General features: G+C 39.4%; 1 protein-coding gene and 1 long non-coding RNA gene across 3 annotated transcripts in view; one reads left to right on the top strand and one right to left on the bottom strand.

Moving 5' to 3' along the window:
* The window catches only part of LOC111655749 (uncharacterized), a 41,784-nt gene that overhangs the window by 308 nt on the left and 28,339 nt on the right, over positions 1–13,137 (bottom strand). Inside the window, exon 11 of one of the 2 annotated variants that reach the window (XM_087174251.1) lies at positions 9–1,173. The exons of the other annotated variant lie outside the window; for it this stretch is intronic. Within the exon in view, the coding sequence (XP_087030377.1) occupies positions 1,075–1,173 (99 nt within the window). The 3' untranslated portion in view covers positions 9–1,074. Of the gene's footprint in view, positions 1–8; positions 1,174–13,137 lie in introns of those variants that run through there. 2 annotated transcript variants of the gene reach the window in all.
* Positions 4,990–12,519, top strand: LOC147819073 (uncharacterized). The gene is made up of 2 exons (XR_015437310.1): positions 4,990–5,306; positions 9,808–12,519. It is a non-coding gene; the product is annotated as an uncharacterized LOC147819073 (long non-coding RNA).

Raw genomic sequence — 13,137 nt, 5'->3', positions numbered from 1 at the left:
CATTCATAAAAAAAAAAAAAAAAAAAAAAAAGAAATCAATGAAACGACGAGAGGCGAGGTAGATTGAGATTAGACTCCACGAGGCGCACAGCGGGGTTTAGCATGCCTTAACCAGCCCATGGCCACACTTGAATTATCGTTAGGTTTAGTAGTTTCCTATTATATAAATAAAGGGGTTTATCGATTTAAAATGAACAATTTTCAGACATGTTATTATGAAGAAATGCTCAACTGACTTTTTTATTCGCATTTTATAGTAGGCCCATGTGCCTTTATTTAAGTCTTTAAACCTGCAAATATTTTTAAAACAACAGTGAATCAAATGATTCTTTCTTTTGAAAATATGGCTTGCATATGCTGAAACCATTAAAATCCAGACCTTCGGCCGTATGGTTCTTTGAGCCTCTTTGAGCTTTATCGTTTTGTGTTCATTCCCACAAATGTGCTGTATATTCAGTCTGCTGAACTCTCACAAACTAACTGTATGCTAAGCTACCTGCCCAGCACCACAGGACAGACAGAAGGTTAGCAGCTCAAGGGGCCTATACCTGGGTCATTGGAGACAAAAACACAGCTGAAAGAACAGTGAATATCAGACTTATATTTGACATTTGGCCAGAAATATATCTGCAAATGAATGCTAATGTTGCTTAGTTTCCACTGGATGCAACATTTTAGCCATGGCAACTTATTAAAATGATGTTAGATATAAGCTTTAAGGTCCTATCACATTTTCAATTTGATACATTTTACTTGTCACTTAAATCAAATGCCAAAAATGAGATTATTCTAATTTTAAACTTTGATGTGAATATTTCAGACTTTCTTCAAATGTTACCACTTAAATAACATCTCCTGTAGATAATTTCAGTCTGACTGGTGTAATGTGCTGACTGCAGGTAGGTGTGCTTACGTATGTGCACGCACGTACATAAATCTGTCTGTGTATACGTCTGAGTGTGCATCTGTGTGTGTGGGTGTGTAATCCTACAAGCGGAAATGTAATTTGCATCTTCTATCACACAGCCTTAGTGAGCGTGCTCAGGTATTTGCATGTTGATCTCATTTCCATGGTTACGGGAGGAAAGAGAGCAGCACGGCAGCAGATGAGAAGAAGAAAATGCAGACGCCCTGACACAAACAGACGGGCTGCAACGCAGGCAGACGCTCCAGCTGAAAGAGACATGCAGATAAAGAGACTATAGAAACAGATCATTTTAATATTGTATAATCCTCAGATACATTTATTATGAATGGGTTTATGTGGGAAAACTTGAGCAAATGGGTAGGCAACACATGTGCATATGGATCTGTGTTTGTTAGGCTTTTGTTCACAGGCCTTTATGCTCAACTCTCAAATGTTGTGTCTGATTTATTTTTAATGAATATTACAAGACTCATGTAATACAAGTATGATCTGACAGCAGCGTTGAAATGACACTTGTAAGCAGACAGCTTGTTTCCAACCAGCTTGAACTCATGGGAAGTTCTGTAGTATTTATGTCTTGTGTTCCGTCTGACGTGGTAAAAAAATGAGACGGTCTAGACTCAACAGAGAGCAAATGTCAAATCTCACAAGAGGAAATGTGGCAGACGCTTCATGGTTATAAGGCAACAACAAGTTTGTAGGTATTTTTGTGTAAAAACAGAAGTATCGGTAGTCACCATTTGTATGACATGAAAATTAAAAAATATACAGTATATAATATAAAATGTTTGGATTTTCATAGATTTTATCCAGCCACTCTTAGCCAATTGAGTTACTGGCCATAAGAACGTATTTTTCTAACACATTTAGATGTGGTATCTATCTTCACTGTCAAAGGGAAACTCCATCAATTCAGTGTTGAACTTCCATGAAGTTTGGGGACATGCAAGAGACAGATTGAAGTATGAGTATCTGCATTCGTTGTTTGTCCACTCATTTTTCAAGTTTGTCACCTGTCTGTAGACTCACATGTACCCAGATCAGACTTAGTATGTCCATGTGGTTAAAATCATACAGGAAATGAGTGACAGTATCATGTATATATAGGTGTATATGAATGTGAGTATGTGAATGTGTGTGTAGTGTTTGTGATGTGTGACAGAGGCATTGCAGCAAAAATCATGAGTCTTGAAAGTCATGAATGAAGGACGTTGAAAATTAAGACAGAGAGGTGAGCTGGTGAGATGAAAGATGGAAGACTTGACAGAGATAGGCAGAGCAGGGGATGGGAGAGGAGGAGGAGATGAAAGATGATGAGGGGATGATGGAATAAGAAAAGACAGATGATTTCCTGTGCTGGATTGCAGACTGTAGAGCCCCATATCAACACACACACACACACACACACACACACACACACACACACACACACACACACACACCACTCCGCATTACTACCAACCCCAAACAATGCCTCACACAGGCGGGATGGTGCTGCTGCCGTAGCAACAAGGGAGAGGTGTGGGAGGGCGGAGACGGCAGGCAGGGGGGCTGCGAGGGGATTGGCTGGGAAGATACTCTGTGCTGATGTCATCCCTCCCACCCTCCTCTCCCTCTCCCATGTCCATCCATTCATCCCCTCACATCCCTCGCCTGCATGTCGTCATCCGTCAATACAGTGGTTGAGTATGTGTGTGTGTGTGTGAGAGAGAGAGAGAGAGAGAGGATATTTTGTAGGCTACATGTCAGTGATGGTAAATATCTCTCTCCCTCCTCCTTTCTTTGCTCCATTTTCTTCCCGTATCCCTTGCTGTCTCTTTCATTGACCTCTTTCACCCTCATTCTCCTCTTTCAGCTATAATGTTGTTCAGTTAATCATACTGAGCAGTAATAAAAAAAAAGGAATATTCATGTCACTAAAGAGAATATGGACTATAAATGACATCATGATGCTACAGAGTCAGGTACTGTAATATAAACATACAATACCAAAGCATACTGTAAAATACATGAAAGCGAGCACCAGTAATAAAAAAAAAATAGCTGTAGAGCAAAGTGGCAGTGGACGGCAAGAGGAGTATACAGACAGAGTGACAGCAAGTGATGACAGCAAAGAGCAATTTACGGCTGTGGCTCAGTAGATAAAGACGGTTGTCCCTCACAGCATTGGCAGTTGTGCCCTTACCTCCTTCTGTCCACATGCTGTGTGGACAGAATGAGTGTCAAGTGTCCTTGAGCAAGACACTGAACACCAATTGCTCACATTGGTATGAAAAGCGCTATATGAACACATTCCATTTACTTTTTATGCTGACAGAGCTGATTACCAACAAACCATCTCTTTAAAGGGATAGTTTGACATCTTGGTAAATACGCCATTTTGCTCTCTTCCTGAAATTATGTCTACACAGAAGGCGCAGGAGTTTATCTGTTCACGTCAGATGTGTGTGAGATGGCCGAGTGAAAAAAATAAAATGAAACGCTGTCTGTATAGATGCATCGTTTATACCACTTTCAAGTCTGTGACCCCAGAAAGCGAGGAGATGGTTAGCTTAGCACAACTAGCCTGTTTTGGTGCAAAGGTTAAAGCATCTGCGTAGGACCTACCAGGACCTTTAAAGCTCACTAAATACCATGTTATATCTCATTTGTCAACTTGTCTAAGCCAGGTTAACTGTCTTCTGGCTCTAGCTTCATATTCAGACATGAGAACGGAATAGATGTTCTTTTCTTCGGCAACAAAGCAAATGAGTGCTGTCTCCAAAATGTTGAACTACTTCTTTAAACGAACGGTATGCAATTTAATTGTAGTATGTACGCAATATCAGTCCACAAGGTAGGATAATGAAAACACCAACATACCATAAAAAGCAATATATACACAGATGTGTGTGTGTGTGTGTGCGAGAAGCATGTGTACACTCTAAATCTGTCCCACTCTCTAATCTCATAATCCAGTGGTTAAGCCTTGACTGAGTGCTGCTACGTTTTCATGAATGAGTTTGTGTCATTTGTCATGTGTTTATGTGAGTGGAGAAGGAGAGAGAGAGAGAGAGAGAAAGTTATGTGAGTGAAAGTAAAAAAGGAGAATGAATGTATGACAGGAAAAACCGGGGACAGAGATGCTTTAAGGACACAGAGGAGAGAAAAATAAACTGTAAACTCTATTTGGTGCAGATCCACATTTTCTCATGTTGCATACACTGATGCTCTTACAATGCAAAGACGAGTTCATGTGGCTGAAAAGGTGGGGTTCATTTTTCAACCAGGATGATCATATCATAAAAATGAGAATTTTCTGCTCTTCAGGTAAAATTTAAAAAAGTAAGAAACCACACTTCTAAGTGCTATTTGGGTGTTTGTTTGACCATGATATTGTTGTATGAGATGTTTTTAGTCTTTAGAAAAAGATGACTAATAATGGAAAAAGCTGTAACAGGAGTCTTTAAAAGGAAACACACATTAAAGTTGCCCTAGTTCATCCAAATCACAAAAAACATGCCACTGTCTCAATGGTGGGTAGACTAAGTAGACTTTTGTTTATGCTGCTCAAAGCATTAAAACCCCCACAAAAAAACAGACAAAAAAGCTAAATAGCAATGTGCCCTTCCAGAATCAGTGTCCCAGTTACTCTGAATAGTGAGCTTGATGAGGGCTAAGTGAGAATGTCATGTCACTAGTCGGCTGATTTTACTCTTTTCTTTTCTTAAATTAAACATTTAACAGAGCTAAATTTTGATTTCGATATTCATCTAAACATGGATTGACATATAAAAGAAATGTATGTGGTGGTGTGCTTTTCATAATTGTTATCCAATTTGGATTCCTACTTTCTTATTTTCTAGGTGATGGTTTGATTTTTTTCAATGCTCTTACCTGTTTTGATTTCTTCTGTGTTTATATTAGTAGATGATTGATTTCTGCCAGCTTTAAAATGGAGTTCAATGCTGTGGCGCAGTAGTTTTGGGGCGATGTCATGTTGTCCAGAGATGTTTATTGAGACTGTGTGGGTTAATGAGTAATAAAGCTGACCGGTCACCAACTGCTTATCCCTGTTTCAGTGGATCAACTTACAAAACACACACACAGATGCAAGGTCACTGCACTGAAATCTTTCTTGTCTATAGGCCTTAAATGCTAACCTGCTGAACCTGAGGCTGCAGACAGACTGCCAACACACACACATACACGTACATATACACATACACATACACATACACAAACACAAACACATACACATACACATACACACACACACACGTGTTGTATTATTCCTCTTCAGCCATTTGAAAACACTTCACTATTCGATAATCCATGACTTGGACGACAATGGGAAAGGAAACAGTGGTGTCGAGGCTGAATCGTTCATGATGTGCTGGTAGGTGGATTTTGCTACCTTTGGCCAGGCTAGCTCTCTCCCCCTCTCCCCACTTTTATGCTAAGCTAAACTAACAGTCAGCTGGCTGAGACTTCATAGTCAACAAATATATAAGATAGTGGTATCTTTTTTTGTCAAATTCTCAGCAAGAAGGCAAATAAACATGTTTCCTAAAACTATTCTTTTGAAGTAAACATCTTTTACAGTGCTGTCAGCACTTTACGTTCCTATAGCACTGTGTGGAACACACACAGACACCTCCACCATAGAAACCAATGAGAAAAAAGAACAGATAATTAAGGTTTCCAGGGGGCACAACAGACTAACAATGCGGTCTAATGCCAAACGTACATAACATGAAGCATGCCTTTGCTTGTCATGGAGGACTCCGTTTACAGTGGCATGACATTTTCAACCCAAAATGTGGCAAACAAAACTAAAGTAAAAGCGTCACAACAGTGTAATTTTTCCCCTTGTCTCTTTCTCTGTCACACACTCACAAAAAACAAAAACAAAAACAAAAGAAACACTTATTCCTCATTCAAATCTCAGTGTGTGTTTTGAATAGTCAAAACAGCACAGGATGAAAAAGTGACATCATATTCAAAGTTATTCATATTTTACTCGAACATCTGTAACTCGGGGGCATGTGTGCAGCCAAACATTCCTCTTAAACCTACAACATTCAAACTTTTCAAACTATACAGCTAATACAAATATTGTTTTAGTTAATAAGAACAGGAGAGAATTCATGATCATAGCCCAGAGGAAGTATCTTCCTGTCATAAATACTGTCTCACAGCTTGGGCACGAGTCCAGACTGCTTGCCTTTTTTATATTCTGCAGTCTGGGTAATGTCCACAGGCTGGTGCTGAGGGGTTTACAGACAGCAGGGATGCCGAAGAGAAGAAGTGGTAAGCAGTCATCATATTTAGATAATGTGATGACATAAAACAGTGCTTAGCAGCAGTTTGCCTCACTTACTATTAACATTGAAGTTATGGTTCGGTCACACCACACACTAGCAAGGCAAAATTCATCTGCACGTCTTTGTGATAAATGTGGCTCTGGAAGATTGATGACGTAGCAACACCTCACAGGGTTAGTTGGTAGACTACTGCAGCCTGCAAGCTAACTACTAACATGCTAGCCAGCTGCGGAAAATGCCATCAAGTCAATAGTGCTAGGACTAGTCAGTAGTGGTCTCTGAGTCTCTTTCTGTTTTTCTCTGTACCGGGCCCTTCACTCTTCGTTGACATTTCGTCCTTGGAGAGAAAAGCTCTCTGAGCTAGCTAGCTTCCAGACAATCAGTTATCAAGCTTGTTAGCTCAGTTGTTAACAGGAAAACAAGTTCCCTGTTTATTTAAAAGACATATTTTTTTGACTTTGGTCTCATAAGTATCTGCGAATTATTCCTCCTTTGTGGAGCATGTAAAATAACAGTGTATGGTGCAACATCCTCCATTTTGGACCCAAAGGTCAGCACTGTCAAGACAGTTTGCCATTGATCAACAGCATGAATGTTTGCATATCAAGATTCACCAAAGTTGAACTACACTATTGCTGCAATTTTTGTGTGTGTGTGTGTTTGCTGGAATGACCAGCTGCCTTTACTGAGAGAAGAAGAGGTTCAAATGTCCAGTTCTTGCATCTGTCCAATACAGGATAACAGAAAAACAGGCTGCCGGCTACGTTCTATTTTATCACTGCAAAGATAATAACATTAAGGTTTAAATAAGGAAAAACTAATAACATGAAACTGAATGAATTGTGAATTAATATTAGGCCAGAAACTTGTACAAAACAGTGAGACAAAACATAAAATAAATGACACAAGTTGATGTCAAGAATATAATTCAGAAAGTATGTGTGCACATGCATGTAAGCTGGTGTGTGGGCAAATATTGCTGTAGATGTTGAAAAGGGAAGAAGAAAAGAAACAGAAACAACAAACTAAATATATTTTGAAACTATTTGGTGACAAAAATCAGGAGCCCTTAATGACCTCTTATTAAACTCAAGTTTACTTTTTTTGAAAATGATTTTCATATTATTTGCATCAGTGGCTCAGGTCCTCTCAGTATTTCTGAATGAATGACTATGAATGAAGACTGTCAGGGGGATTATCTGCAGGTCAAACGCAGGCAGGACTAAAGTACAACTTGTGTGTGTGTGTGTGTGTGTGTGTGTATGTGTGTGTGTGTGTGTGTGTGTGAGTGTGTTTGTCTGACATGTGGTAGTGTAAGCACAACAGACACAGGGATTAAAGACAGGAAACAGACTGAAACCCTCTCCACATCTGTACACACAAACACACACACGCACTGCAGTTAGTTTGCTAGTCTTCCGTACATTGAATTTGTGAATCTGGATGCAAAAAGAGTATATTTTACTGTTGCTGACATGCACCCAGACAATCACACACACACACACACACACAGAAACCTTGCACCACACTCTCTCTGTCATATGTGTCAGAGGGGCGACCGACCTGACACTCATGTTGACGTCATCAATCTGTCATGTTTTTTGTTCGAGAAACTGTGACAGAGCCAGGAACTGTGGTTACTAAGGCAACGAGTGGGCAATTACTACTGGTGACAACAGGTATAGACAAACAAACACACACATGCACATACAGATATACTACACTAGCATACACACACATACAGTACTCTCTCACAAAAAAGACAAACCATATTGAACTCATGTTGACCTGTGTCTGGCTACCTCTTTGTTCATTTTCCCACAAAACAACATGAAGGGAAGCTGACCAGTGTTGGGGGTATAAGGGGAGAAGGGGGGAGGAGAGGAAGACAGGAGATGAGTGGGGGAGGAATGACAGGAAGCGGAGTGTCCTTGTTAATGTGACATGGTCACATTTAAGTGATTGAATTTCCTCTCTCTGAGTGTGTGTGTGTGTGTGTGTGTGTGTGTGTGTGTGTGCGTGCACGTGTGTGTGTGTGTGTTTGTATGAGTGTATAGCCATGAGTCAATTGCCCAATTGCTTGACAGCTAACATGGCTAGAGTTACACAACACACAACTGAAACATTTCCTTCCTCACCCCCTCTGTGCCCGCTAGAGGCACAAGATGAAACTCAGAGCTCCAGGTGTTATGACAATCTTCCACAGAACAACGCACGCAGCTGAATCATGTTATGTAGTGTGTGTTGTAACATTTCACAAGCTCTCTCTTCCTGCCTCCTGCTCTCATGTAATAGAGAAGTCAAGATCAACTTTAAAATGTGCACGATCGACAAACTTTCATGCAAACCTTAAACCTTAAAACCATAAAAGCATTAACATGCTGAATTTACCTTTAATACTCCCAGTGGGTTGAATGTCCCATCATTTTCAATTGGATTACTTGTGTAATTTACAAGATTTATCGTGTTACATAAGTCTGGAGTTTACCATTTACTCATCATCACATTCATCATCATCATCCTGAATTTAAAAAAAAGTTTGCAGAAACATTATCATGTCAAAAGATCAACTAAGCACTTTGTTGTCACCTACCAGCTGAATCCAACCTAATCTATTAGAACACTGGGCTGATAACACCACCAAAAAAAAAAAATAGCTGAATCCAGTAGAAACTTGTAAACCTGCAAGAACATATCTTTCAAGGAGTTCTTTACTAAACTACTGGAATTATTGTCTGAAAAGCACACACATAATGTTGGTTGAAGAAAAAACAACTCACAGTCATGTGTAAATCTGCTAACAGCTAGCAGCGCTGACCTACAGACACATGGTGGATAGACAGGAGGGGAGGGGTTGGTAGGGAGCAACCAGCAGGTCTCAGGAGCTTGATGAAGCAGTACTGAGTCACTTTGCAAATAGCGTGTATGTGGCATTACCAGATGAGCAGACAAGATTCACACTTCTGAAAAAACCTTTTGGAAAAGCATAGGAAGCCTCTGAGCCAAAATGAGCTGTTCAATCTTGCACTGTAGCGATCAGATATCGTGAGTTAAAAGATGCCACACTCGGGCTGATTAGTGAGTTAGGACCAGAACAAGTCCGGTGTGTGACTGCAAATGTGATACATGACAAAAGGATTCCCTGATACTCATCACGGCCAGTGTTAGCCTAGCCACTCTTTTTTTTTTAAGTTACTTTTTGGGCATTTTTATGCCTTTATTTGCCAGTGACAATGGAAGCAGACAGGAAATACAGGTAGAGTAGGGGAGTGTCATGCAGTAAACAATCCCACTGGCTGGGAGTCGAACTGGGGATCTGCTGCTCAGGGTTTAATATACTCAGCCAGTCAGAGAAGTCAGAATAGATATTTTAATTATAAAAAAACAATTAAAAAAGAATTGATTAAATGTCAATAAACATTTTGTCTGTGCCTTTGAGATAAAGATGAAAACTGTGCTTGCAGTTTATTTGTCATGTGACTCTACTCATACATGTCCGTATTTCAACAATCAAACCTGCAGGTGAGACATTATTACTGAAAGGGACGAAACAATAACTCTGTCTCAATTCAGGGGCAGCGACCTTCGGAGGACGCAGTCCACAAGGGCATGGCGTCCGAAGACCTGCATAACCTGCAGAGGCTGAACCGAAATTAGATGATCTGGTCCATGGGATATTTCCTATTTATCCTTGGCTGCTGTTTTATTTGCAGAATCCTCCTTATTCTCTTTTTGAACAGTGATTCATGCAATGCAATTAATCTTGGAACGCAGTGAGGAACGCACGTGGAGGAGCTATCCGTTGCATACTTCGGGGAAAGAAGGATGCATTTCGAAATGAGACAGCCTTATCGCGCTGCTGTGAAGGTCTTAAAATGCAGCCTTTGAGGGATGCGGATACTGAATTGAGACAATACTAATGTGAGCTAATCCTGGTTGAGGAAAAAAATCTCTTTTGTGCAGTTTTAACACAAATTCTCACATGAGACAAAGGACTATCCAGATGGTGTTGTTTACTTTCATTTAAGCAACAAGTATCTCCATCTATGTTAGATAATCATTAAGATGGGCGTGTTTCTACATTTAAAAATTGTCCTTAATGCAACTTAAACTGGTGAAAGGCAGGTTGAAGAATTAGACTTGTAGTTTTCCAAGTCTGAATCCAAGGCACAAAAAGAAAATAACTGAGAAGACGGAGGCGAGAGCTGCACTCTCATGACTCCGATGCTAGCATTTTATTTTTAATGCTATGAATCAGTGTCTCAGAACATACTGCTTTCTTCAGCACAGAAAAACCCACAATAGTGCATAGGGCAGGTGATTCAAATGTACATATTGGAATGGAAACAATTAAAGAGCCAGCTTCTGAGTGAGCCACTCACACACATCTATGAAAAAAGTGTTTAATTTCAGTGTTGTCAGTTGGAGAAAGTAGATTTATCGTATTTTCATAATGTTCCAGGATGTTTTCAGGGATTTATAGCTTCTTGTTTACGTAACCTGAAATATCAAAAGTTTGTCTCTGATGCACTTATCTGTTCTCGTACAGAGTAATTGCTTAAAAGAATTTTCTTTTTCTTTTTAGCCAAGCTGACAATAAAGGTAAAAAACTAAGGAGCATGAAATTTGACAATTAAGACCACGAAAATTACCATAAAATTTGGATGAATTTTATAATAATTTTTCATCTAGTACCAATATCAGGTCAAAATTTCAGTTTGTACTAGATTTATAACCACACATCTGCAAAACGAATGAAATTTCCATCAGTCTCAGCTATATTCTGTATTTAGTGATGATTAGCAAACATTAGCTAATCTGGTGAACATGGTAAACATTACACCTGCTATATGTGTGTGTGTGTGTGTGGCCAGGAGCAGCTTATGCGAAGCTAAGCTAAGTGTGTTCTGGCTGTAGCTTCATACAAACAGATATGAGTGTGGTATCAATTTTCTCATCCATCAATACTATTCCTATAACTTTTCCTACAAACTTGAATGAATTGAATGAAAGAGCTTACTGTGAATGTGAACATTTCCTCGCTTAATAAAGGTCAAATCGCTCTTTGCTGTCACAGGTTACAGCAATGTCACATTGGCTTGAAATCACATTCTCATTCTGTGTAATGTAACTGCACATAAATATCATTGTGTTTCAGATGTGAGGGTTGATTCACATTTACTGGACCTCTCAGCTAATCTCATTGTGTTGTGGCTGATATGACATGATATTTTGCTCTTTTAAAGCAAACTGCATTATCTACATTGACTTTGCTATGGATACCGATTGTCTGTTTATGCTGCAAGCAATACTGCCCATGCCCTTTGCTTTAACACACCGTCTATAAATAACGGCCCCTTGGTAAAGAGCGACTTTTGGACAATATTTACAGGAGAGTTGAGCTGTTAGATACAGGATGTTATATAATTTTGAGGGCGGACCACATTCTGGGAACCAAAGATAGTTTGAGTGATTTTATTTTCTAAAGAGGACTGTATCATCCATATCAAATATGTCCCACTAACCAGTTCCCATTCTCGCTGCAGGGGAAATGCCTCCTCTCTCTCAAAATGTTTCCCATGAATTATGCCACATTCGTCTCAGCATTGCACTTTATTAGAAGTGAAACTTGTGGTTGCCAGGAAACACTTGATAATATTTTGGGCCTCGTGTATCATTTGTTGTCTCTTGCTGGGAGTATTACCAATTTTCGCTGCACTTGAAATTCACTTCATTTATCACGTTCAGGAAGGCACTACTGGCCCGTGTTTTAATAACTTACTACATCTTCAGATCCTGAATATATAAACTCAGAGGAGGATAAAACACTGGAAACTATGCTGGAACTGAACAGTCCAACTCCTACTCAGTCCCTCAGCCATACACCGAACCCATTCTTCAGTTTCTAAGAAAATGTGTTTTCTTTTTTTGGCACTGAAGTCTCAGGACTGAGAGAGTTTCGCTGTAACTCCCCATGTTCTAAATGCTGTTATCTTCTCTAATTGTGCAAAGACAAGAATCTCCTCCTACAAACCCACTGGGATAAATTCTGAGGAAAAAAAAACATGGATTTTTTGTGTTCATTTGAGAACTTATTTTGGCTATAAATTAACCCACATTTACAGCAATCAATCCCAGTCCCATCACTATCATTATTATCATCATTATCCATCAGGAATAAAACATATTTTTCTGAATTGCAAAATTTCCAAAATATATTTGCTTCTCTACTGGGACTTTCTCTGTACAATGCTGTTCATCTGCTCCAATTAAGAACTTAAATGAGTACACTTATACCGCTCTGGTTATCATTACAGTGTGCTTATATAATCCCATGTCTCTATACTACTGTTCAATCATCCCCACAATTCACCCATCACTCATCTCTGCTGACAGTGCCTCTGCTCCTTTATGAGGTTATTAATTGTGTTCGATGCACAGATTTAAAATCAGCTACTTGAACAAAGGAAAGTTTTGAGGGAAAATACTGCAGTAAATTAGAAATGATGCATGACTGACCAAACACTTCACATCTGAATTCTATTAAATTACAATATATCTAAACTTATACTATCTGAAATTATATTTTTGAGTTACCTGGACTAATCCGCTTGAACACCAGTTTGGTTGTTTACTTACACAAAAGAACAGCTAGGTTCACTGTGAATAGTATGGTCAGGAGTGAAAGCAGGACTATTAGACAAGTGGCCTGACCTCTTAATTCAAACTATGTGAGCAAGGCTAAAGCTGTAAAAGAAACAGACCTGCTATTGTTGTCTCTATATCTCAGCGTGTTGGAAAGCCAGCTTTCCTAACAGCTGAGGATAAACATACTTTTCACAGAGCTCTGTAACACCAAGCAAACGGCACAGATTGAGTGTAAGAATGCAGTGTGTCTGGATG

The sequence above is a fragment of the Seriola lalandi genome, unplaced genomic scaffold (assembly GCF_002814215.2).
Source record: "Seriola lalandi dorsalis isolate HSWRI2012SDOR001 ecotype SW California unplaced genomic scaffold, Sedor1 jcf7180002054332, whole genome shotgun sequence".
NCBI lineage: Eukaryota > Metazoa > Chordata > Actinopteri > Carangiformes > Carangidae > Seriola > Seriola lalandi.
The sequence above is the reverse complement of the archived record's forward strand: the minus strand, read 5'-3'. Positions and strand labels throughout refer to the sequence as shown.